The following is a 26,467-nucleotide window of genomic DNA, read 5'->3' as shown; positions in this document are numbered from 1 at the left end:
TCAGGATAAGAGCTGCCCCCAGCCTTGAATAGGGTTCTCATTCTTTCTTCCAAATTGAGAATCAACCCTGGGGCTTCAGGCCCCTGATTGAGTCAGCCTCTGATTGCGGCTGCAGTAATTATAGCTGTGTAGTCCCGCTGGGCCCTGCCATGCGGTAGCTGCTCTCAGCGGTCGGCTTAGCACCATTACTAGAAGAGGGGGCTTAGAGAGGGGTGGGCTAAAGCTACAGGGGCTTTGGTGAGCCCTCACATATACAGCTTCGGATTATGGCATCACTGATCTGGAAGGCAAACCCTGCTCTAGTTGGGCCTATATCTCCCAAGGGCACCCAGCTGGGAAACGTCGGGGAGGAGTGCAGAGTAGAGGAGTGCAGAGGGAGGCTACTGCATGTTGCTAGAGCTGGAAAGAAAGATCTAGAGGGGTGAGAAGGGGAATCAGGCAAGACAGGCAGGAGTCACTGGATCAAGGAGGGACTTGAGTGTCAGGGACCAGGGACCATGAGAAGAGTGTCAGGCAGGGGATGGTGGGGTCAGATTTGGATTTGGAAAGTCCTAGAGGCAGACAGGGACTTCAGATGAAGAAACTTGAGATGTGGGACAGGAGGATCCTGAGGGACACCCACAGCCTTGTGCCAGGTGGCTGGAACTGGGTGGTAGGACTGGTTGGCACTATGCCCTGTGTCCCCCTTGGCTAAACCATGCATGGATATCTGTCTCCACAGCCAGGCAAGTGTGTCCTGCAGAGAAACTGAGCTGTGGACCTACCAGCCACAAGTGTGTGCCTGCCTCCTGGCGCTGTGACGGGGAGAAGGATTGCGAGGGTGGAGCAGATGAAGCTGGCTGTGCTACCTGTGAGTTTGGGATCAGAAACCCAGGGTCTACCAAGCATGGTCAGGCAGCCTTGGGGAGTAGTGGCTGCTTCTATTTTCCTGGGGCCTGGCAAGTGGAAAGGAAAGGATAATGATCAGGACACTAGTAACAGCTGGGCACTTAGGAGACATTTTCTTCTTTTCATCCTAACAACCACCTCATGAGTAGCCATTATCATCACCATTTTATGGGTGAGGAAACTGAGGCTCAGACAAGGAAGGAAAAGTGCCCAAGTCTGAGTGATAGAACTGAGATTGAAATTCAGGTCTGAACAGCAAAGCTTTTTACCACACCTGACATCTGCTCATCCATTCCACAAGTTTTCCAATTTCTAAGAAAAGGCAAAGGATCCAGGGAGTGGGCTGTATGGAGAAATGGTGGTGGCCTGAGCCAGGGCATGGGTATTGTCTGGGGGAGGAGGGCAGATTCCTGAGGTGTGAAGGACTACTGTTGCAGAAATCTCAGATTTGAGCACACATGTCACAGGGTAGGGAAGACAGTCCCAACAGCCTCAGCAGGGACAGATGGAAGTGGTCATTGGGACAATTCCACATCACTGAACTTCAAATACAGGATTATCTCCTTCCCAGGGAGCAGGCCAATAAGGCCTGGGCCAGGGGGAACTATGACTAGGCCTTACTTGTTTCAATTTGATGGGTACCTACTGTGTGCTGGGCCTGGAGCCAAACTCTGGAAGGGACATTGAGGTGAATCCTACTTAGGGCTCCCTCTGGAAGCACAAGGTTATGGGGGCAGGGAGACTGACTACTAATCTGGGAGGCTAGGCAGAGACATGGGTGCTCACACAGAAGGTCCTAAGCCTGCCACTTGCCCACTGCTGCCTCTCACCCCTGTGCTCTCCAACAGCCTCTCTGTGTGCACCCTGGCCTTTCCTCCGGCCCAGGGGAAAGCCATCTCCTCCCAAGACTTCTGAGTCACAATTCTAGGTCTGGTGCTTTGACGGGTCTGAAGCAGAGAGCATCTGGATGTGGGGAGATCCTGTCTGGGACCAGCAGTTTCAATGCCCCAGTGATGGTACTGGCTCGTTTCTTCAGCTATAATAATTTGTAAGGACTCACTGGTCCATGAGAATCCTCTTCTCTCCTTACCTCTCATCCCTATAATCAGATGATTCCTCCAATATAAAGTCTACCACTATGGCAGAGGGTAGTAATATCTACCTAGGTATGTTGGGACAGAAATATTTCCCATTAATTATATGAGCAAGCGTGTTAGGTCTTACTGGGCTTCTCTGCTATAGTTCACTACTGTCTGGGCAGAGGAAAAATGTGTCCTTCCTTCTCCCATCTCTCAGAGGCTATTCCATTTGCATGCTGGGAGTGAGTGTGGGTCTAGGTAGCATGGATTTTAAAGTTACTGTTAGCTTTAGAACCTTGGTGAGAACTTATTATTAGTAAGCACTCCCTGCTGGGCATGCTGGCACATACCTGTAATCCCAGTGATTCATGAGGCTAAGGAAGGAGGATCGCAAAGCCAACTTCAGCAACATAGTGAGGCCCTAAGCAACTTACTGAGACACTATCTCAAAATAAAAATAATTAAAAGGGCTGGGGATGTGGCTCAGTGGCTAAGTGTCCCTGAGTTAGATCCCCAGTACCAACAACAACGTAATGGCTGGGGATGTAGCTTAGTGGTAGAGTTCAATCTCCAGTCCCCCATCACCACCACCACAAAAAAGAAGCACTTCTTATCAGGACTCTCAGAAGGCTATGAATCCTCTCTGGACATGTACAAACTGACTCTGGACAGGTAGGAGGGGAGCTAATCTAGGCATCAGCGTCCTCTTGAGAGCCTGTGGCATCCATACCATGTGCTTCCCACCAATGCCCCAACATCTCAAAAGCCAGAAGGAGAAAAAATGCAACTGTCAGAAATTTGGTAGAGCTGTCAGAAACACATGACATGAGCTGCCTACATTGTGAAACCAAAGACCTCACTTTACGCTCCATAACAATGAAAATTGACATTGTTCCACCAGAAAATATAAACAGGCTATGGGCGACCCCTCGTGGAGAGATCTGGTGCTGCAACTACCCTGTTACCTGTGATCACAGCCACTGCACCCATGACTCACCTGGGTCCCCAAGCTAGTTCTTGGCCAGTATCTGAAGACATAAAGGAAGGAAGGAGGCAAGGAAGTTGTGACCCTGAAAACAGCTTACACTCCAAGAGGAAAGAAGACAAGAAAAGCTAGAGAAGGAGTCAAAGAAGGAAGGAAGGGGTGGTGCACGCCTGTAATCCCAGCAGCTTGGGAGGCTCAGACAGGAGGATCGCTAAGCTACTCAGTGAGACCCTGTCTCTAAATAAAATACAAAATAGGGCTGGGTATGTGGCTCAGTGTTCAAGTGCCCCTGAGTTCAATCCCTGGTACCAAAAAAAGGAAGAAAATGCCCCAAACCTCAGTTCTGGTTCTCTTGTCACCATGGACTGTGTGACTCTGGGCAAGCTGTTCCCCTCTCTGAATCATAGTTTTCCTATCTGTAAACTAGCGAGTGGGCTGACTGGTCTCTAAGGTCCTCCCTGCTTCTGAGCTCAGAGCAGCCCATCAGAGAGGGGAAGCCCAGAGCCACAGTCAGGGCCATGACCTATGCCCTCAATTACTCTTCACACCCAGGCCAGTCTCATAACCATCCACTCCACATCTACCTCCTGCTGGGAGCTCCATGCCAGACCCTCAGGACAAAATAGGGTCACCTTTAGGCTGTTTGTTTGTTGTCTTGGAGCAGATGGAGAAGGATGTGAAACCCAGGCATCTGGGCTGGCTGTGAAAGGCACACAGGGCAGAGGCAGTGGGAGATGTCCCAAGTAGAGAAACAAGAAATGTGTTATGGAGGAGGTGGAACTTGGGCTCTTGAAGGAAAAGAATTGATGACAGAAAAAGAGGCACTGGTGGGCAAGAGGTGGACTTCCAGCGGGTGGAACCACTTGAGCAAGGCCTGGAGGTAGGACCCTCCCTTGTGCATGGCATCACCAAACCATTTAAGGTGTCTGGAGCTGGACACGTTCAGGAGTGAGGTGCTGGGATCAGAGCAGGGAATGCCCGGGCGGGGCCTGTGATGGAATGTGTAGGTTATGCAGCCCACAGCTGTGATATAGGGGACAACCTCACATCCTGTTGCAGTGTGACTGTATAGATCATTGCCTTTCTGTCCAGACAGGCAATGCTCTGCAGCTTAGAGCCTTCCTGCTCCACCATCCTGCTGGCAGCACGGCAGGAATCTTCACTCTCATTTATGCAGGGAAGCTCATAAGGCTCAGGAAGGGCAATTGTGTTGCCCAGGGTCACCACTGGAAGCTCCACTTTGCTGTGCCTGGCTTCACGTCCCTCATTCAGGCCTTCAGCAGGACTCATTCCCTCCTGTAGGTGAAAGAGCCTCCGTAGCAGGGCCGGGTGGGCGGGGATGGGGGCCGGCGGCCGACCGCCTCTCTGTCCTGCGCAGTGTGCGCCCCACACGAGTTCCAGTGCAGCAACCGCTCGTGCCTGGCCGCGGTGTTCGTGTGCGACGGCGATGACGACTGTGGTGATGGTAGCGATGAGCGCGGCTGCGCGGACCCTGCCTGTGGGCCCCGTGAGTTCCGTTGTGGCGGTGTCGGTGGCGCCTGCATCCCTGAGCGTTGGGTCTGCGACCGCCAGTTCGACTGTGAGGACCACTCAGATGAGGCAGCCGAGCTCTGTGGTCGAGCAGGCCTGGGGACCACGTCCGCGCCGGCAGCCTGCTCCCCCACCTCCCAGTTTGCCTGCCGCAGCGGCGAGTGCATACACCTGGGCTGGCGCTGTGACGGGGACCACGACTGCAAGGACAAGTCAGACGAGGCCGACTGCCGTAAGCCCCCTCCACATCATCCAGCCCTGCCGAGAGCCTGCAGATCCGGCTGCCAGTAGGCCAGATGCAGGCTTCTTGTCCTTGCTTTACCCTGAATACATTGCCTTGCTTTACTAGGGACTTAGGTTGGGAGAATAAAGTGACTTGCTTGAGGTCACATGGCTACTAAGCAGTGGGGCTCAGGTCTGACCCCAGAAGCCAAGCATCTTCAATGGTACCTGTATCTGCCCCAATCTCCCCTTCTCCTTCATTCTTTCCCCCCCACTGCCCTGTCCCCATCCAGGCAGTCACATACTAGTGCCTCTAAACAGTGACCTTGTGCACTCAGGAACTCCTCACCAGCCTTTTCTACAATCTGACTATCCCAGCTGGGCTGGGTCCTTCCACTGGGCCACCCCAGGTCCCTGCTGTCCTCATCTTACACTGTCATGCCCTCTTCCACGTACTCCTCAGCCCTTCTCTGCACCCTGAGTTCTTAGAGGATGGGGAGATTCTTTTGCAAGTCTATGGGGTCCCCATCCCCAGCACAGCACCTGGGTCAGGCAGGGCTTGCTAAATGGATAAAGTCATTAAGTCATGAGCACTAAGACTCAATGGAAGGCCAAATGTCTGTTCTGGAGGAGTGGCCCTAGGTGATCACTGACAAGAGACCTGAATTTTACTTGTGGTTCTGCCAGCCAGAGTGCTGTTACCCTGAGCAAAGCCTTCCCCCTCTCTGAGCTTCAGTCTCCCCATCTGTACACTGGAGATGCCTTGGCCAGGTGTCCTTTGAGGACTCCTAAGCTTAGCCACTGGTTTTGTTCTTGCCAGGGGTAGATATGGTGTGGGGTTTGGGGGGAGAGTTGACCTAGAACCACACTGACCCCGAACATCTCCTCTTGCCCTCTTCCAGCAGTGCTGGGGACCTGCCGTGGGGACGAGTTCCAGTGTGGGGATGGGACTTGTGTCCTTGCAATCAAACGCTGCAACCAGGAACAAGACTGTCCAGATGGGAGTGATGAAGCTGGCTGCTTACAGGGTACGTTCACACAGGCAATGGGGCAGCATCCTCCCTGAGAAGAAGCCCTGAGCTCTCCCAGATCTGGAAAAAGCAGAGTTGGAAAAGATCCCCCCTTGGTCCCTGGCATGTATTTCTCCCCAGAGCATCATTGCCCCTAAATTATATGACTCCCCTCCTATGAAGTCCTAATGGCACCAGAACTGGATTTTTTTAAAAGAACTTTGCAAAAAGCAACCTAAGGAGAGATGAAAGGGCACTTAAGGAAGTCCCCCTGTCCCCCAACCCCCTGCAACTAAGCTTCCAAGTGACTTTCCTCACTAGTATATTGAACAGACACTGAATCCTGCTCCTCAGGGAGCCCCCTTGATTTTGAGAGGACTCTTCTGGTTGTCACCTGCCCCTCTAAGGAGCAGAGACCTTTACTCACTAGTCATCCAGGGGAATGCATAACAGATTGGGCAGTTAAGTAGCCTTTCCTATTCGGAGTCCATGGAGCAAAGGTCCCCCCTCAGGAGATGGTCAGTCCAGCCTCTGATGTCTCTATAGAGCTGTTATGTATAGAGCTGCCAGATCAGACACAGACCCCCATGGCTCTCCCCAGCTAGTCAAAGCATGTATCTGTGATTGTTCCTGGGATCCTGTCTGTGAGCCGTGCTTCCCCAGCCCCGAATTTGGCTCTTTGTCCTGAGCTACCCTCTAGACTGGTGGGGGCTGGGGCTGGAACTCTGCTTATCTTCTGTGGTTCCTGGACCAATCCAGCCCTGACCTACCTGCTCAAGGTCTCACAGACACTGTCCACTCTCTTGTCTGGCCCAACAGAGTCAACCTGTGAGGGTCCCTACAAATTTCAGTGTAAGAGTGGAGAGTGCGTGGACAGCGGGAAAGTGTGTGATGCTCAGAGGGACTGCCGGGACTGGTCGGATGAGCTTCTGAAAGAGTGTGGTATGGTACCTGTCTACATACAACGGCTGGACTAACCCTCCTGCCATGCCCCATCCTGGTGTCCGACTTCAAGGCCCTCACATGCTCCTCTGCTCTGACCCTCTCTCTGGACATGTGTGCTGTCCTGTTGTCTTATATGAGGTTCTTTGCCCTTGGAGCCTCTTGTTCTACATCTTTACAAAGTTCTAAAGGCCTTTCCTTTCCAGCCCAAATGCCCCAAAAGTATGTTGTTTCTCACAAACTTCACTCTTCTCCTTATTCTTTTCGTGTTCAGACTCTTGAGTGTGTGCTCTGCAACTTTCTTCCTCGGTGTTCCTACCCTGCTGATCTAGCTAAGGCCCTGGCCTCAAGGCTTCTGGCTCCTGAAGGGGATTCTGTAGGGGAGACATGGAGAATAGCAGCCAGGCAGTCAATTGAGGCACATCCTAGGGCCACTGCTCAGGCCAGGCCAGGCAGCAGAGACCAGATTTGTGGGCTGGATTAGAGCTAAAACTGGAATGAGGTGGCTGTCCTGATGGCTGGAGCTACAGGATGGGAGCCACAGGATGGGTTCCAGTCTAGAGAGAACAGAAGCTCTGCATTGAAGGTGGGCTAGCATCCCAGAGGACATGCCAGGAAACCAGTGTGGTCCCAGAGAGGTGCAGGCATCATTTCTCTGCTGATCCCAGGTTGAGGCCCTAAGGAGACTTGGACAGAAAAGTCTAGGTCAGCCCCTCCCTGTCCTTCCTCCTGGCAGACTGTTTCCAGTACCTCCTCTCTTGGGTACTGAGAGGAACTTCATTCTCTGGAGCTCCCCAGGAACAGGGTCTTTACTCTCCTTTTGAGGATTAAAAAAAACAAGACAATGTAAAACAAAAACAATGCGAAAGGAAGAGTAGCTGAGTGACTTCATCTGTGGGAGATATTATCACCCTGCCACCCACCACCCATAGGCCTTTCCAAGAAAAGGCCCCGAAGAAGGAGCCTGTGGAAAGGGGAACAGGGAAGCAGGAGCAACTGAGCCTATCTCCCCCCCACACCCAGATCTTCAGTAGCCAGGGACTACTAACCTGCTAAATTCTTCTCATCTTTTGCATGGCACGCCAAAGAGAAGTATGTATGCATGTGTCTGTATCTGTGCGTGTTCTTCCTGTCTCTGTGCTGGCTGGTGAGAGGCCAGTGTCTGTATCCATATCTTATCTGAGTAAGGCAGGAAAATTACATTCACACATCTCTCTGTGTGTACTGATTTCTGTGTGAATGTGTTGATGGAGTCTGTGTGTCTGTGTGTGCCACTGTACATAAGCTGGTGTGTGTGTGCATGCAGGTGTGTGCATGCAGATGTGTGCATGCAAGTGTGTGCACGTGCTGGGGAAAGTGACATCACTGCTTCCTCCCATGGAAGTTTCAAATGCTATTCAGGCCTCTGGACCATTCTACCCCCTTCCTTCCTCTCCCACTCCCCAGTAGAATCACCTCCAGGCTACCAGAATTAGGGAGGAACAGGCCTTCTAAGGAAGGGTTGACAGTGACACTTGGATCCAGACCTGCTATCCATTTTCTTCCCCCAACCCAGATCAGTCCTGGAGAACTCTGTTTCTTTCATTAGAAGCCAGAGTCACTGTGAGCTTTCCCCTTTCAGAGCCAGCCTACATGCCACTCCATCAAATGCTCAGTAAATAGAATCATAGAGATGCCGCTACCTGTGAAAGGAGAGGAAGGAAGCGAGTGGATGCATGAATGAGGTAGCAGGTGAATGAAAGAAATGAATGGATGGCGCGCAGGGAATAATATGGTGCCAGAAAGGTCAGGAAAGATTTGGGATGATAGAATGAGTCCTGAAGGTGACCCCACCCCCACCCCTGCCCCAACTACTCCAAAGCTACCATGGCTCAGTCCATCCTCAGGTGTCTGAGGTTTCCCAGGGCTGAACCTGGCTGAGCCACCCCTGGATCCATGAGTCATGGGGTTGCTATGGTCTTGTTCTTTCAGTTGCACCAACATTCCAGGGAAACAGGAGGAGGCCCAGGGGTAAAGGGGACATTCCTTAAGCATGGCTCAGGCTGGAGGTGGGGGACCCCACAGCTGTGCATGGCCTGGGGTGGGCAGCTCAGACCAGCTGTATGCATGGCCATGGCTGGCTCAGCTCAGCTCTGCTTGACTTGGCTGAAGTGGCAGTGCATGAGTCTGGTGGGCAAAGGGGGTGGTGTGGCACCTTTCCTTGGCTTATAGAATTAACCTTCTGTGATTCTAAAGCTCAGAAGATGCTGTGAGAACTTGGTGAGCCTTGGTCCTGGACTCCCTGACCTCCCCTAGGACCTTCCAGAAGTTGGTGAGGGAGTGGAGGATGGGGAAAGCAGACCCAGATGACCTCCTGGCATCCCTTCATCCCTTGAAGCAGTTGGTAATATTGGGACCAGGCCTTTGACTAGGTGGAGGAACAGGGACAGGTGCTGAGAGTGGAGGAGTTGGAAAAAAGTCCATTGTATTGGTTCATATAGGAGAGAACTGACTCAGCCACAGGTCTGTGTAGGAAAAGGCCTGACCTAGGAGTCTTAGATAGCCTCAAGCCTGGTAAGGGGCAAGGATGTTGTTCAGACTCCTGATTCTGTCCCCTACCCAGAGAGGGACGTGAACAGATGGAGTATGTCCAGAGAAAGGCAACTAAATGGCAGGGAGCCAGAAATAAGCACTTTAAGGAAGTTCTGAGGGAGCCCCTGCACCCTGGCCAAGCCCATATAGCAGAACTGGGAGTGGGGGCCAAGTTGGAGGAGGCATATCCTATGAGGAAGAACTTCATAAGGAGCATTGCTATTCCCCGGGAGGGAAGTGGGCTCCCTAAGCTGGAGATGTGTGAGCGGGGGCATTTCAGAAGGCACTCTTGGGGTATCCCAAGGTTGGATGTTACACATGCAGGCCCCTTCATCTTAGAGGTGGTGAGGAAAGAGGGATCATAGGAAACATGATTGTGAAAGTTAAGACCTCAGACCACCAGAGAAAGCCTACTGCCTTCAGCCTGGAGGTGGACAGACCCCTGGCCTGGAAGGCCAAGGACCTGCCCTCTCTGAATCTGTACTCTCCTGGTTAATGAGGGCTGAGGCTCAGTGAGGTCTCCAGCCGTCTTGGCTCTGTGGGAGTTCTGCTGCACTGAGGCTCTGCCCCCCACCCCTGCCTTGCTCCCATCCCTTCTGGGCTCTTGGACTCTCAGGAGCCTACATCCCTCCCTAGGGCTGAACGAGTGTCTGCAAAACAATGGAGGCTGTTCCCACATCTGCACTGATCTCAAGATTGGCTTTGAGTGTACCTGTCCAGCGGGCTTCCGGCTTCTGGACCAGAAGACCTGTGGCGGTGAGATCTCCTCCTATCTGCCCAAGGAGAGGCAGATCCTCCTACCAGTTCTGACCTCTGCTCCTCCCCACAGACATTGATGAGTGTGAGGACCCAGATGCCTGCAGCCAGATCTGTGTGAATTACAAGGGATACTTTAAGTGCGAGTGTCACCCTGGCTATGAGATGGACACATTGACCAAGAACTGCAAGGCTGTGGGTATGGACATCCCAAGGCTATCCACTGCTCTATGGGGCTACATGAAACAGCAAGCCTTCACATATGTGAGAGTGGTTATAGTCACGTGCACCCACATATAGAAGGCAGGTTGCACATACTGTGCTCAAAGTGTAGAAATAGATCACAGTATAGTATACAGTAACCCATATGGACACTACAAATAGCTCCCAATATGGCCTCCAGAGACTATACTTGCACAACACAATATATAGGCACCCTGGGACCACATGCAGAGCATGAGCAGCCCACACAAAAACCGTGACGTGTAGTCCTACACATTGATCATTTAGCTAACTGAATTAATTCACCTTATTCAATTCTTTATATTGAACTGGCGATTCAGCAGTACACAAATCCTCATCTTCCCTTGTATACTTACATTCTAATGGGTAAGACAGACAAGAAATCAGGATAAAATATAGTCTAGCAGATGGTGATAGGGGCTAAAGAGAAGTATAAAGTAGGAAATGGGGATGGGGAAGTCTAGAGGGTAGTAGGTTTTAGTTTTAAATAGAATGATCAGGGGAGCCCTCATTAAGAAGGTGACATTTGAATAAAGACCTAAGGGAAGTGAAGGAATGAGCTACCTCTTACCTGCAAAAATACATTTCAGGCTGAAGGAATCAAAAATGCAAAAGCCCTAAGGCAGGAACATGCCTGACATGTTGAAGGAAGAGTGAGGAAGGCGGGGTAACTAGAAAGGAAACTAGAAAGAGATGGAGTTAGTGAGGTGACTCAGGACAGATCCCCAAAAGCATTCTAGACTATTATTAGGGGCTGACTGCATTTCCTGACAGAAGGGTCTTGAGTAGAGGGAGAATGCAGTGTGCCATTCAGACTGTCTGGCTGCAGTGTGGAGAACAGACTGCAGAGGGCAAGCAAGGAAATGGAAACCGCTGGAGAGGTTATCTCAGTAAAGAGAGAGGGGTGATGTAGCGTGGGACAGGGTGGTTGCAGGGGGGATATTGAGAAGTGAACAGACTGTGGTTATATTTTGAAGGCCTGCCAACAGGATTTGCTTATAAATTGAATGTGGGAAGTGAGAGAAAAAGGAGTGAAAGATGACTCCAAAGTTTTGGGCCAGGCAACTAAAAAAATAGGATCACTATTTTTGGACTTGGGAAAGATGGTGAGAGAATCAGTTTTGGAGGAATGTTAGCCTGTTTTGGACTTGATGAGTATAAGAAACCATTTAAATGTCCAAGTAGAGCTATGAGTAGACAGTTGGAAGCATTAGTCTGGAGTTCATACACTTAAATACATCATATAACATAGAGATTAAAACAACACAACAGCCATGATGCTTAATATGTAGCCCATAAATCCAAAAAATATACACCTACACTATACACTATGTAACACCCGCATCATGTGTACCACATAGTCTGTTTTTAACCTCCACATAGGACATGTGACACATTATCTATAGTAGGGACAATAAACAACTATTCATGTATATATAAAATTCAATGTATATATGTAAGGATATCTAAAGTACATTTACATAGAAATGCAACCGTCTCTCTTACTGTCATAATTCTTCATTAAAAACAACTTGAGATGCCCTCTAACCCAGCTCCTAATTTCAGAGAGGTCAAGTTGGGGAGGAAAATCAGTTTGTCAGTGGCAGAGCTGGTCTTAGAGCCTAGCTTTCCTCCTTGCCCCTGCCTGCACTTAAAGCCCTATTTTATGGGCTCTTTATTTGTATCATAGCCTCCCTCTTTCCCTGACCCTCTTTGTAAAAGTCTTCATCACTATACACAGGTCATACACCCAGCCCCAGACCTTACATGCTTTGTGCTGGTCCCACCCTGCCCCCAGGGAACACATTAGCCTGGCTCAGATGCACAGTTTCAGTGACCAGGTGGCTGGCAAAAGTGTCAACTGGAAAATATGAGAAGGAGAAGACACAGGCAGCTCCAGGGACAGGTATTTCTTAGAGCTGCCGCTCAGACAGTGTTGGTGCTCAAGAGTAGCCGGGTACATATGAAAATTGCCTGGGAGAGTCTGTCCATTTGGAGTAGCCAGGAATGTCTAGTTCAGTGATGATCTTCCTAAAATCTAACCCTAACTCTAAAAATGGGTTTTGTGTATACATGGGCAGTTGTGTATTATGTCCGATGCATGTATATAATGTGTGTTAGATATCACACATGTCCCACTCTGCCACTGATAAAGCAAACTTCACCCAGCTCACAGGATCCTTTGTCATGTGGCTTGTCTGTCTCTGCAGCTTCATCTCTTGTCATGTTCCCAGACACACTCTGTATAAACTAAAGACTCACAACATGAAAAACTCACAGCAGCCTCCCCAAGGATCTGATTTCTGTCCTCCATTCTGCGCCGTACTTCTAAGGCACTTCCTTAATTAGATGGCCCCTTCTTGAACTATGGCAATGGGGTCTCAGGCAAAGAAGGGTGAAAGTTGCTGGGAAGAAATGCATTTTAGGTGGAGAGGAGAATGTGAGCACAGGTCCAAGGCAGCACAGCCCTGCCCTGGCTAGGTTATGACAGTCGTCTGTAGCTGGAATCAAGGAGTGTTGGGGGATGGTTGATGAGTCTGGATACTTCAGAAGGCCTCGGTGCAGGCCGAAGGAGGAAATGGGGAGCTGTAAAAGATTTGGGGGGGGGGTTATATTTAATGAAAAGAAAGAACTCCTTTCATATGTGATACTTTGCATCTTGTGCTTTTTATACTCACTTCATCTGCTCCTCTATACTTGTGGAGTAGGGATTATCACCCCTATTTTACAAGAAAATGAGCCATTACCCAGCAATCTAGTGACAGAGACTTATTCTCCAGACTCCCTTCCTGTCTCTTACATTGAGCCTCTCTCACTTCCCTGCATGGCAGCTGGCAAGAGCCCGTCCCTAATCTTTACCAACCGGCATGAGGTGCGGAAGATAGACCTGGTGAAGCGGGACTACTCTCGACTCATCCCCATGCTCAAGAATGTTGTGGCACTAGATGTGGAAGTTGCAACCAATCGCATCTACTGGTGTGACCTCTCCTACCGCAAGATCTATAGGTGAGTGGCACGTCTCATGCACCCTCCAGGCTTGGAGGGGAAAGGGTAAAGAGCAGCTGACAGAGGAGGAGGGGAAGGGTAGCCTCTGCCTCTAGGGTTTCTAAGGAGAGTTGCATTTGGGAATAGAAAGAGGATCACAGTGACTGTGGCAGCACCAGAATTTCATTCACCCCCTGGGGCGCTTAGTTTGGGAGCTCTGGTGGGAGAGCAGTCTTGAGCCCATGTGCCTGGGTTTTGTCTGACCTCTAGTGAGAAGTTCAAGGCAGGAGCTATTTAACTAGGGCAAAAAGAAATCCTTGGCTCTGTTGAAGACTTTCACAGCAGCTCACATACCTGTGTGTCAGACTCCAGAGATTCAAATATGACTCAGACCTGGTTCCTGCCTGGAGAATCCCATATACAGTGACATCCATTATGGCGATCAAGCAGGGAAAGTACAGAGGAAACCTTTACCCAATCTGGGAACTGAGAAATCTTCCTGGATGGCAGTACCCCCAGAACTCTGACTGTGACCACAGCAGTAGACAGCACTCAGGAGGCCCTTGCATACTCAAGGTGGTTTACTCTAGGTTTCAGATGCGCTAGTTTGCTCCCTATATGTCCAAGCCTCCTTAGCAAGTCATGTCTTTTTTGTTCTGAGATCCACTTGGCAAGACTGTTGGTGACTAGATACTAGGTTGACCCTGAATCACTGTTGCAAGAATGATAGGATAGATGGGTAGATGGATGGGTGGAAGCAAGTATCCCAAGTGCTCTTCTCTGACTACTAGATTCCTACCTCCCCCCAGCACACAGACATGCTTGTGTTCACATCCATACATGTAGAAATAAAACTATAGCAGGGCATGACCAACATTTGCGACTGGAAGAGGAGGATTTGAAGAAGAGACTGGATGTGGGGCTAAAGGAGAAAGAGTCAAAATTAAATTGGGGAGTCTCAGGTGTCTGGCTTGGGGGTTTTGATGCTGCTCTTTAAGCTGAGAATAATTGGAGGAGGATCTGGGGTTGGGTTTAGACAGTCTGTTTGACTAAAGGATTGGAAATGAGGATGAACAGGTTTGGACATGTTGAATTCAGGGTGTCCATAGGACATCCAAGAACAGCCAGAATTGTTGGGGATTGGACAGGCAGGATTATGGATGGCAGCAGACACTGTGGAACCAGAGAGAGGGCATGGTCATTGAACCTAGCCACAAGCTTCAGTCCCCCACTAAATTGAGCTCACCAGACTAGAGACTGTGCTGATTCATGCCTTTATAACTATTCTGGTGGCTCAGGGAACATTTTGAATGTAAATTAGCCAAATTCTTCTAAAATCACTGTCATGATCCTAAGGGAAGAAAAAGGGTGCACAGGCAGCTCCAGATGGGCCCATAAGTGGAATATCTGCTCACACCAGCTCTGGTTTCTCCTAAGTGCCTACATGGACAAGGCCAGTGACCCAGCAGAGCAGGAGGTCCTCATTGATGAGCAGCTACACTCTCCAGAAGGCCTGGCAGTGGACTGGGTCCACAAGCACATCTATTGGACAGACTCAGGCAATAAGACCATCTCAGTGGCCACAGTTGATGGTGGCCGCAGATGCACTCTCTTCAGCCGTGACCTCAGTGAACCCCGGGCCATTGCTGTCGACCCTTTGCGAGGGTGAGTGTCCCCACCTAAACTTCCCATTCCACGACTGTAGGTGCTCAGTCCTCACATGTCTGTCACAAGAGCTGCCTAGAAGATTCTGGGTGGCTCAGACACAGGCCATGGGGAAGAAAGTCCGTGCACAGCCTTTATCCTATTAATCCCAGACCAGGGGTTCTTTGGACATTATTTGCCAGGGTTCTCCCCCAACTCCCCACTCCACTGCGTTATAGAATTATCTCGGAGCACAGCAAGGTTCTGGAGATGGCCTGGTAGAAGCTCCTGGGCAGAGGCCTTTCCTCAGCCTGCTGCCGATGGACATCTGGCAGCTGCTCAAACACTTCTGGGGGCAGGAGATCATTACTTCCCATAGGACCTATTTTATTGTGGGTCAGCTCTGCCCACTGGAAAGTCAGTTTTTTCCCTCATAATCCCAAATCTGTCTCTGTATAACTTCCTCCATTGGCCTCAGTAGTTAAATGAAACATGTCTGCAGGACAGCTAGCAAGATTTGAGGACCAAGTCACTAGGTCTGCTCTGTTCTTGGCTACCCACCTCCATTCCCACCTCAGCTGCCTAGTCTCTGAACTCCTCATCAACTAGGCTGCCTTGCTCTGCCCGTATCTGTTTTACAAGTTAGGAACTGAACAGAATAGGACCTTTTAAATAGAAGTATCATGTGAAGCCTTGCTAGCTTCTTCCTCTGCTGTTTCTTTAGTTATTAAACAAATGAGAAAATACTCTTCTTCAAGTCAGGCCACATGAGCATGTTTGTGAGGCCTTGGGAAGTAATAGCTGCCATTTACTGAGCATGAGTCAGGTGCTCCCAGCACGGTACTCTAAGACACTCAGCGGCCTCATTAACCCTCACCTCAGTCCTGTTCACTGCATGTTCTCATGCAGACCTGGTGCAGCACCTGCCACATCCTGTCCCCTAAACCTGCCCTATTCCATTATGGCTCTGTCAGGGTCCTAGCAGGAAATGCACTGCATACTCAAAGTAAGATATTGGAATAGGGTTTAATAAAGGAACTATTTACAAAGGAGTGAGGTCAAATGCACTATCTTGGAATTACAATGGTCAGCTGCTACCAATCCTAGTCAGCCTGAGGATTCAGGAGCAGGGAGGGCTACCTAATTGAGAAGGTCATCCACTTTCTCCTTTCTGAACCAAGAAAGAGAAAGTTTGCAGAACCCTTCCCACACTGACATGCTAAGGCTCTGATTAGAGTTCCAAGAAATGGGAAAGATGGGCTCATAGACTATTCAGCTGAGACTGTGTAGAATCAGGGAGTCTAGGCTTCTCCAGGTTCTTAGATGAAGGCTAAAGTGTCTGCTAATTCTATGATTTGATGATTCCAAAGGATTTCAGAGGTATTCCTAGTTCCTACAATGTATAATCCTTAATTAGTCCATGGGTCATTGAGCCTTAATGAATCAGCCCACCCCAATCATATCCCTAACAAGAAGCCAAATTGAGTTCTTTTATATTTCAGGTTCATGTATTGGTCTGACTGGGGGTACCAGGCCAAGATTGAGAAGTCTGGGCTCAATGGTGTGGACCGGCAAACACTGGTATCAGACAATATTGAATGGCCCAACGGAATCACCCTAGGTGAGCCCTATTTTCCTGATGACTGTCTGGAACTCCATGGCTCTTGTTTCTAGGTCCTCCTCATGGTGCCAGTGGCTTCATTCCCTGATGGTTGTTGCCCTAGGCTGGGTGCAGTCTGAGGCCTGGGAATGTAGGCAGTGGGGAGGTACAAAGATCTTAACCCTGATCCCTCCTCCCCTTCTTCCTTCCCAAGATCTACTGAACCAGCGATTGTACTGGGTGGACTCCAAGCTGCACCAGCTATCCAGCATTGACTTCAGCGGAAGCAACAGAAAAATGCTGATTTTCTCTCCTGACTTCCTAAGCCACCCCTTTGGGATAGCTGTGTTTGAGGTGAGTCCTGTGAAGGGAGGCATGACCCTGCCAAGAAGCTGAAGCCTAGAGAAGGCTGTTCAAAGAGGATGCCTCCCTGAGACTTGTCCAAAAGGAAACAAAGGAACAGGGAAGCCAGCTGACATGTTTGTACACAAATTGATAGCTGCCTGAATACAAGGGCCAGGTAGTCTTTCCTGTGCTCTCTTCCTAGAAGCCTCTCTCAGAGCACTTCTTATAGGTGACTGCTAGATATGGATGCTTCCAACCTCAGCATCCAGCACCCAAAAAAGGGAGGAAGGGAAGATGGAATGAATATATGTTTCCTTAGAGTCATTTTCTGTAAGAAATGGCCTGAGAGATGCCATGCAATTCAGCATACTTCTATTGACCTTTACCAGAACTTGGGGTCATAGAAATAAATCAGACACTATCCCAGTCCTCAAGAAGCTCCCCAGAAGGTGAGGAGTCAGGGCCCTTCTCTGCCCTGATCCCAACAATCTTTCCTCCTGGGGAACAAGGAAGACAGAATCTACCAAGATCTTACACATCAGTCTCTTCCCTGAGACTAACTCTGCTAACAAAAAATGAGGAGACAGTAGTCTGTGGTGGGCTTTGATAATATTTTCTTGGATCAGCTTCACTCAGCATTGCTCTGGAATTGTGGGCAAAGCTCCATCTCTAAGTTCAGCCCCTGCTTCAAAAGGCAGGTGTGTTTGGACACATATATGTGTGCTCGAGCATATTTGTGTTTGTGTAAAGTATGTGTATGTGCATGTATATGTATAGTACATCAGAGTAAAAATATCCATTCCTGTATGCACTGGTGCTTGTATCATATTATTGATGTAAATATGTCCACCAGTATTTAGACAAGTTTATTTAGGTACAAGTATGCCTTTATGTGTATAGGGGAACATTTAGGTATGAGTCTGGATCTGTGGATAAGGATGCATGATTATACCACAGTAACTGTGGATTGCCTGCAGATGTACATATAGGCTTGAATGAACTAACCACATGGACTTATGTGTATTAGATGTGTATCAGAGGCTGTAGGAAGCCCAGCAGCAGATAGTACTCAGTAGCTCATGTATCCTCTGCAGTCTTGGTCCCTGACTCCAGTGATAGTAATAACTATAGAGATCTAACCTTGGGTTTCTACTGGCCCAGGAATCAGGCCCAGCTTAGCATTAGTGAGTTAGTTTGTGGCCTTCAGGTCAAAGAACAGAATCACCAAGTAATCCTCAAAGAGAATAGGGAACCAGGAGTGTTGACATCATAGATCATAGGCTAATTCTCAGTCCTCTGAGAATCTGTGGATAGGATAGCTCAGGGGAAATATCAGGGCAATTCTTATGACTATAATTTGGGTTCAAGCCCTCAGACTGAGTTCATGAGCTTAAACTCTAGGCCTCCTACCCTCCATATCTGTGCCTTTACAGGACAAGGTATTCTGGACAGACCTGGAGAACGAAGCCATTTTCAGTGCAAATCGGCTCAATGGCCTAGAAATCTCCATCCTGGCTGAGAACCTCAACAACCCACATGATATTGTCATCTTCCATGAACTGAAGCAGCCAAGAGGTGAGCCTTCCCTGGTCTCTGGTCCTTGGTCCCCTGGTCCTCTCCTGCCATGAAACAGACCATGTTCACATTTATATCACGGTTCAGCATAACAACTGTCTCTTGTTGATAGAGTGCTTTATCATCACATATTTTGTCTTATTTTGCCTCAAGCTTTTTGCGAAATAAGGCTGGGTATAAATAAATATATAAATTTCTTATTTTTTCTGATCCTACAAAGGGTACATATTGTTCTTCTCCTTTAACAGCTGAGGAAACTGAGGTTTAGAGAGATAAATTAATGTTAGCAGGTAGTAAAACTAAAATCTAAATTCAGGTCTGATTCCAGAGTTTCTTCTGCTATGACACATTACTTCTTATTTGCTATTTGTACCCATTTTGCAATAGTATAAACTTAAGTGTCATAGGTCTGTACAGTAAGTCAGCTGTTGGCTGGATATAGAATCCAGGATCATTCCTCTAGGTTGTCTTGTTCCCCATTACTAGAATGTACTAATTCTAACTGTAACTGAAGTGTTGGCAGCCAGGGTGAAGATGGGGACGCAAAGGAGGGTAAGGAGATAGGATTGGTGCCTGATTCTAGATCTAGAAATTTAAGAGATGTGGCATATGTTATGGGGTATGGGGGTGGGGTCATGAGTTTTTGGAATCTAACATAATACCCATCTCTCAGAATTGTAAGAATCAAATGAGAATAGAAATAAAGCACGAGGTATAGTATTGGAAGGTGCTCAATATAATTGTAGGGGGTGCTAGGGATGTAGCTCAGTTGGTAGAGTGCTTACCTAGCATGTGCAAGACCTTGGATGGGGGCAATAAGTAGGGAAAGCTTTTTGAGCAAGCCAAGTGGGAGGAGCCTCATCAATGGGAGGTGGGAAGACAGCATGTCCTATTTGTGCCCTAATTCTCTCTCTCTCTGCCATTAGCTGCAGATGCCTGTGAGCTGAGTGCCCAGCCTAATGGAGGCTGTGAGTACCTGTGCCTTCCTGCTCCCCAAATCTCCAGCCATTCTCCCAAGTACACATGTGCCTGTCCTGACACCATGTGGCTGGGCCCAGACATGAAGAGGTGTTATCGAGGTAAGCAGAGCTTCCAGGAGGGGTGGCCTTTGGCAGAAATCTCCCCCTTGACTTCTGGGACATAGTATGCTCCTAGTTTTCCTCCATCTTTTTTGGCTATTTGTTGCCTTTGCACACTCCTTTTTTTCCACCTTCCTTGAATGTGCATGTCCCCAGAGGCCTGTCAAGGTTTTCTCTTCTCCCAAGAAAAAATGCACATATACATTAATAATAATAATAATAATAATAATGTAAAACTCAGTTGTTAGAGTGTGTGTGTGTGTGTGTGTGTGTGTGGTGGTGGTATTGGTATTGAGCCCAAGGCCTCACACATGCTAGGCAAGAACTCTACCACTGAGCTACATTCTTAGACATTTTATTTTTATTTTGAGATAGGGTCTCACTAAGTTGATGAGGCTGGCCTTGAACTTATGATCCTCCTGCCACAGCCTTCCAAGTAGTTGGAATTACATCATACCTGGCCACAAAATATTTTAAATTCAATTTGTAGGTGGTTTCTGGAACTCCCTGAAAACCTCAAGTTAAGAATCCTTTATCTCCATGGCTTTATTACTATTTATATACGGATGGTTATGTGTTTGCCTATTTCTTACCTAGAACTACATTAGAAGCCCTTTTGTGATGTGACTAGAACTAATCATCATATAATACTTGAACCACATAAATTATGTTTATTTCCCAATTTTGATGTAAAGCCAAGACCTTTTATATGAGCACAGGTTTCCTGTACCATATATGATTTTCAGGTTCCATTGTTAAAAGTGGAATAAGAATTTAAACCTAATGATATTAAAATACCACAGTAAAATGCTTCTAGATTTATGATTTCCCTTCCCTCTAGTCTTTTACAGTGGTCTTTCCCACACTTAATTCTGTAGCATGGTTTAATGACTCATCTTTTGAATCAAAGTAAAGTGCTTAGGACTTGGCTCAAGAGAAGATGGTGGCCTATTCAGAGGGATGAGGCAGGGTCTCACCAGAGTGGCATTTGAACTAAGCCATGAGAATAAGTTTCTACGTGTAATTCATCAAGACAATAACCTAGGCACTAAAGCAACAAAATGCTCTGTCCAAGTGACCTCCATGGTCTTTTCCCTCCAGCACCTCAATCTACCTCAACTACGACGTTAGCCTCTACTACGACGAGAACAGTAGCTGCCATCACAAGAGCACCTGGGACCACCATCCACAGCCCCACTTACCAGAATCACAGCACTGACACACCAAGCCTGGCAGCTGCTGTCCCAAGCTCAGTTAGTGTCCCCAGGGCTCCCAGCATCAGCCCATCTACCCCAAGCCCTGCAACCAGCAACCACTCCCAGCATTGTAAGGAAATGAGCTCTGTATTCTTTCATGACATGGGAGGGTCCTGTGGAAGCAGGATGGGAATGTGTGGGAAGAGAGATTAGACCAGAGCTGAATGCTGCATATCTCTGAGGAAGAAGCAGAGGGAAAGAGAATGCCAACTGTGATTTAGGAGTTGTAGATGCCCCTAACTTATAGGGGATCTGTAGGGAAGCTGTAGCCTATCTCTCAGCCTCATTTTCTTTCCCTACAAAGAGAAAATAATAACAATGCACTCCCTGCCTGCTTCCCAAGTTTGCCAAAAGAGACAAAGGAGGCAGTATAAATGGAAGCACATAAATAGCCTCTGCTGCCTGGATGTACATTTGAGCTTTATGAGTTATTGACATGTGTAGGAAAGGTGTCCCTCAGGGTTGGAAAGCTCTGATCTCAGTTCCCAGCATCCTCATTGAGCTGCCCAAATGTTAACATCCTTAGCTATGGTCTACTCATTCCTGTTCCCATACCCTGGGCTGAAAATAATTAAGTTCACCACTTATTAAATCACTGGGAACAGTAATTGTCACTGTTAGAACTATTTTATCTCATTAATGAGCAAATACCTTTTTAATTGAGTTACCTGCCAGGGGGAGTTCATATAAAAGGATAAACTGACACCTTTCTGATTAGGCCTGTTTTGCCAGCAGAAGCTGAATTTTTAGAGTTGAGAACTCACCTGAAGTTTGGAGAGGCAAGTGGAACACATCAATTCCAGTTCCTCTCATCTGGGGTCAGAGCCTCTGACCTCCCCATGGGCGCTGTCAAGCAGTAGGTTTAATTTCACTCTCAGTGTTTGCTGTGGCCCCAGAGTGAGAGGACGGCAGCACTTCCACAGTTAGTTTTGTAAGCAATGCAAGCCCTCTTCTCCCTTCAATAGTTAGATTGACTTGAGGTGAATCAGAAAAACAGATACACTGAAAGGATGGGCCATTGCCAGGGAACAGTCATCTCCTCACTCGGAGCAAATGTGGATAACAGCTTCTCTTCATGCCTCATAGGGCTGTTAAGAGGATCCAAAGGAAAAACGCTTTTAAACTACAAAGTACTGTAAATATACTATAATGAAGATATTTGTGAGAGTGAGAAGGGATGACACAGCATACTTTTTAGAAAATACAGGACATTTTCCAAGTATTTTCCAGTTTAGAATGTGTATTTGCCTATATTTTTAGATGTAGATCTCACAACAACCCATACCCCATGCATTGCCCTCTTTGAACCAGGCAAGGCTGTATCAGGCACTGTGCTAATATTTTATATGAATTATCTCATTTAATCCTTACATTTCCCTAAGAGGAAAATAATAATGTTATCTCCATTTTTAAAGATAAAGAAATATAACATGATAGTGTGTATTTTCATTTATATAGATAGATAGATACATATACATCTATATCTGTATTTATATTTATATAAACTTGCTCAAGGTCACACAAGTAATGAGTAGTAAAATAGGACATGAGCCCCAAATTCTGATGCAGGAGCCTGGGCTCTTGATTCCATTATATTATTATGCCCCAATAATTACTTAAGAAAAATAAACTATTAATACAGATGGACAGACAGATCATCAGTACCATAGACAATGCAATAAACAGTGGCTGAAAAATGCAATTGATCCAGTCATTCAGCAACATAAAAATCTAAGTGCTCACCCTGCCTTACATACTCCCCAGCCTGTGATGCTATCCGAAGGGTGTGGGGCTTGAGTCACCAGTTCTGAGTTCAAGTCCCAGCCACTTATCTGTTAAGATATAATTTCTCCCTCTGTGAAATGGAGATAACACCTTCTGTCCTGTTTGCCTCACAGGAGTTGGATAGCATTTAGGAATACTGTACTATTAAGCATTAGCCAATCATCATTTAAAGTGAGGATGAGAAGCAGTTGGGTAGTTCTTACTGCTTGAGGCCAGTAAAGGCTTGGACTCACTCTAATGGAGTATTATTCTGCCAATGTTTGTATTTTGCAGATGGGAATGAAGGCGGCAAGATGGGTTCAACAGTTACTGCTGCTGTCATTGGGATTATTGCGCCCATAGGTGAGTGTGGCCCCTTGTCACTGGAGAGAAAAGAGAGACCCTGCCCAGCTCTTGGGGAAAGGCACTAGAGGGAGGATAACATATCACACTGACTTGCCTGGTTGACTCATTCTGCCCCAGCAGCCTTCCTGTCACCTCCTGGCACATAAGGCTCTTTAGGACCTGGCCCTAAGTGATGATCCAGTTTGCATGTCCCACCCCCTCTCATTCATACTCTGCACTCCCACCACATGAAACCCAACTGAATGCTCCCTGAGGACAGGGCTGGTGTCTCTCTTGCTTACTACTCTCCCTAGCTCCTAGCAAAGTCTGGCACATGATAGAAAATTAAATTAAATATATGTTGAACAAATGAGTAGGGATATTTGCCATCCCTTGAATAGGTCATACTGTTTTGCTTTCTTTCTGGTTTTCAACAAACATTTATGAAGGAGCTACTATATGCCAAATTGTGATTAAGGGGAGGAAAGGTGACTAAAGATGAATAAGATTTGGTCCTTTCCTACATAAGTTAAGTCTTATTGAAAAGACACATAACATAGATAAGTTCATTATGACATGGTAAGTCCTAAGACTAAGCTATGCACTGAGTTTAGTGAAAGTGTTGAGGAAGTACTTAACTTAGCCTGGGAGAGAGAGGAAGAAAGAGACCAGGGAAAGTTTCCTAGTGAAATGATACATGATGATGGGGCTGGGATTATGACTCAGTTGCAGAGCGCTTGCCTCACATGTGTGGGTCACTGGGTTCCATCCTCAGCATCATATACATGAGATACATTTATAGCTGAGTCAGACGAGTGAAGAAAAATCAAGAGCAATGAAAGCATGAAGACAGCATGAGCAAAGCCAGGAATGGGAAATGGTTTGGGATGGGAATGGAGAGGCTGAACTAGATGGAATTCAATACAGCCAGAGTATAATATTGGTTATGACCTCACACAGAACCATGGAGTTAAATCATTCCCCTACCCCGATGTACATACATGTGTCTCATGCCAGCTTCCTCTCCTCACAGTATCTTTGAACTGTGATTGTCCATTCATAGTTTTTTTCTCCTTTACATGCCCATGAATACCTCCAGGATAGGGACATTGTCCTTTGATCCTGAGAATCCTCAGTATGGTAGTGAGTTAATCAATGAATGTGTTAAAAAACTTCTCCCCTTTGTGAATGCTATATCAATAATGCAGAGAAGAAAAAGATAAAGACTAAGAACTTTCAGTCTCATAATCATATAAGGTAGATATTAATACATAACAGAAGCATGACAGATTAGATAGAGGCATGATATAATAATGACTTGATATAATAGCAGCATGATAATTCTGTGGAGGAACAGTGGAAGGAAAGATAATTCCAGAGAAGAGAGCATTTGAATTGACCTTGAAAGGGCTAACCAGTATAAGATGATGATAGAGACTATTATTCCAGCCTTATTTTGAGTGGAGTGAGTGAAAAACAAATCAACCCCATTCCTGTCAGCCTATGTTCTATAGAGAAAGACATGCATGCTGTTTCATTGATATAACCCACCCTAATATAATCAATAAATTTTAAATTTCTGCTAATCCAAAAGGCAAAAGATAAGTATTATTTTCCTGAGAGAATATCTTTTCATAAGCTTATTGGCCATTATTTACATTTCATCCTTAAATTTCCTATTCACAGTCTTATTTTTCTATTTATTTTTTTTATTTGTAGAAATATTTATACAGCTGGAATCCCAGCAGCTCCAGAGCTGAGGCAGGAGGATTGCGAGTTCAAAGCCAGCCTCAGCAAAAGCGAGGCACCAAGCAACTTAATGGGACCCTATCTCTAAATAAAATACAAAATGGGGCTGGGGGTGTGACTCAGTGGTTGAATGCCCCTGAGTTCAATCCCCAGTACAAAAAAGAGAAAGAAATATTTATACAGGATGAATATTAAAACCTTTTTAATTATGTGATGAATATTTTCTCCCAATCTGCTACTTGATTTTTATATATGTTTATGGTATTTTTTGCCATGCATAAATTAAAATTTATAAGTATCTGATCTGTTAATCTTTCATGATTTCTGAGCTTTGTGTCTTGCTTAGGAAGGCCTCCCTTACTCTGAATTTTATTAAAATATCTCCCAATATTTTCTTCTTATACTTTAAGCTGTTTTTTTTTTTTTTTTTTTTTTTTTTTTTTTTTTTTTTTTTAAAGAGAGAGGAGAGAGAGAGAGAGAGTTTTTTTTAATATTTATTTTTTAGTTCTCGGCGGACACAACATCTTTGTTGGTATGTGGTGCTGAGGATCGAACCCGGGCCGCACGCATGCCAGGCGAGCGCGCTACCGCTGAGCCACATCTCCAGCCCTTTAAGCTGTTTTTAGTATTTAGATTTTCCATTTGGAATTTAGAGTATGTGGTATAAGGGAGAGATTTAACTTTTTTTTTTTTTTCCTACAAATCTACCTAGTTTCTCCAAAACCATTATTGGTCTATCCTTTCCTTTTGACTTGAATTGCCATCTTTCTCACATACCCATGTTTTTGGGCTATTTATTCTACTTTACAAATTGTATTTCTATTCCTATATACTCATAGCACTCTGTTGATATGTTATGCTCACAGCATTTTCTTGGATATTTTTATTCAGTTTCTCTTCTAGATGAACTTTAATCATGTCGATTTTATAAAAATTATGATGGATTTTTATTGAAATCATTTTGGATATATAAATTTAAGTGGGAAGAATTTACATTTTACAATATTGAAGTTTCCTATCCAGGAATATCACATCTTTATTTCAGTCTTTTTTTAATGCCCTTTAGAATAATTTTAAAAATCACATAAGACTTGCACATTTCATATTATGTTATTCCAGGATTTTATAGATTTTGTTGGGCTATTATGAATGTGTTCTTTTTTCATTACATTTTCTAATTGGTTATTGCTGACTAAAAAGGAAGCTATTGATTTTTTGTGTTGGTTCCTTTTTCTTCTTCTTCTTTTTTTTGGTACCAGGGATTGAACCCAGTGTGCTTAACCACTGAGCAATATCCCTAGTGTTTTATTTTTATTTTGAGATAGGGTCTCCCCAAGTTGCTTAGGTCCTCGTTAAGTTGTTGAGGCTGACTTTGAACTTGTGATCCTCCTGCCTCAGTTTCCTAAAGTATTGGGATAATAGGCATGCGCTACCAGGCCTACCTTTATATTGATTCTTGACAAACTAAAATTATTTCTAATAGTTTTTCACTTGTCTCTCTAGGACTTTCTACACATACAAATATTTGTTAATAACAGCAGTCTGGTTTCTTCCTTTCTCGTATTTATTCCCTTCAATTTCCAATTTATTATCTGGTTTACTGCACAGCTAGATCTAAAGGACATTAAATAGTGGCAGTGATAATGACTATCCTTACTTTGTCCCTATTTTTAGTGGGTATCAATGATTATCATCTTATTTAAACAGAAACCCATCAATAATAGCAAGATATAAAAGCATCAGATATCCTAAATAATGATCATCCAGCCTCCACTAGAGTACTTGCAGAGATTACCTACTACCTTATGAAACTGCTTGCCATTTTTAACCAGCTCTGTTAAAGAGTGCTGCCTTCTGTTGAAAGCCACAGCTGAAGGGGCTCCAGCAAACTTCCAGCTG

At 46.3% G+C, this 26,467-nt stretch overlaps 1 protein-coding gene across 1 annotated transcript in view; it reads left to right on the top strand.

Annotated features, from left to right (window-relative positions):
* Lrp8 (LDL receptor related protein 8) overlaps positions 1 to 26,467 on the top strand; it is a 76,827-nt gene that overhangs the window by 42,699 nt on the left and 7,661 nt on the right. The window contains exons 4-17 of the mRNA XM_077791053.1: positions 726 to 850; positions 4,331 to 4,714; positions 5,610 to 5,732; positions 8,628 to 8,666; positions 9,864 to 9,983; positions 10,057 to 10,182; positions 13,058 to 13,232; positions 14,649 to 14,876; positions 16,358 to 16,476; positions 16,670 to 16,809; positions 18,234 to 18,375; positions 19,302 to 19,454; positions 20,556 to 20,780; positions 22,769 to 22,837. Of these exons, the coding sequence (XP_077647179.1) occupies positions 726 to 850; positions 4,331 to 4,714; positions 5,610 to 5,732; positions 8,628 to 8,666; positions 9,864 to 9,983; positions 10,057 to 10,182; positions 13,058 to 13,232; positions 14,649 to 14,876; positions 16,358 to 16,476; positions 16,670 to 16,809; positions 18,234 to 18,375; positions 19,302 to 19,454; positions 20,556 to 20,780; positions 22,769 to 22,837 (2,168 nt within the window). The remainder of the gene's footprint in view (positions 1 to 725; positions 851 to 4,330; positions 4,715 to 5,609; positions 5,733 to 8,627; positions 8,667 to 9,863; positions 9,984 to 10,056; positions 10,183 to 13,057; positions 13,233 to 14,648; positions 14,877 to 16,357; positions 16,477 to 16,669; positions 16,810 to 18,233; positions 18,376 to 19,301; positions 19,455 to 20,555; positions 20,781 to 22,768; positions 22,838 to 26,467) is intronic.

Source organism: Urocitellus parryii, chromosome 11, assembly GCF_045843805.1.
Source record: "Urocitellus parryii isolate mUroPar1 chromosome 11, mUroPar1.hap1, whole genome shotgun sequence".
Classification (NCBI taxonomy): domain Eukaryota; kingdom Metazoa; phylum Chordata; class Mammalia; order Rodentia; family Sciuridae; genus Urocitellus; species Urocitellus parryii.
Note: the sequence above shows the minus strand (reverse complement) of the source record. Positions and strands in the feature narration are given on the sequence as shown.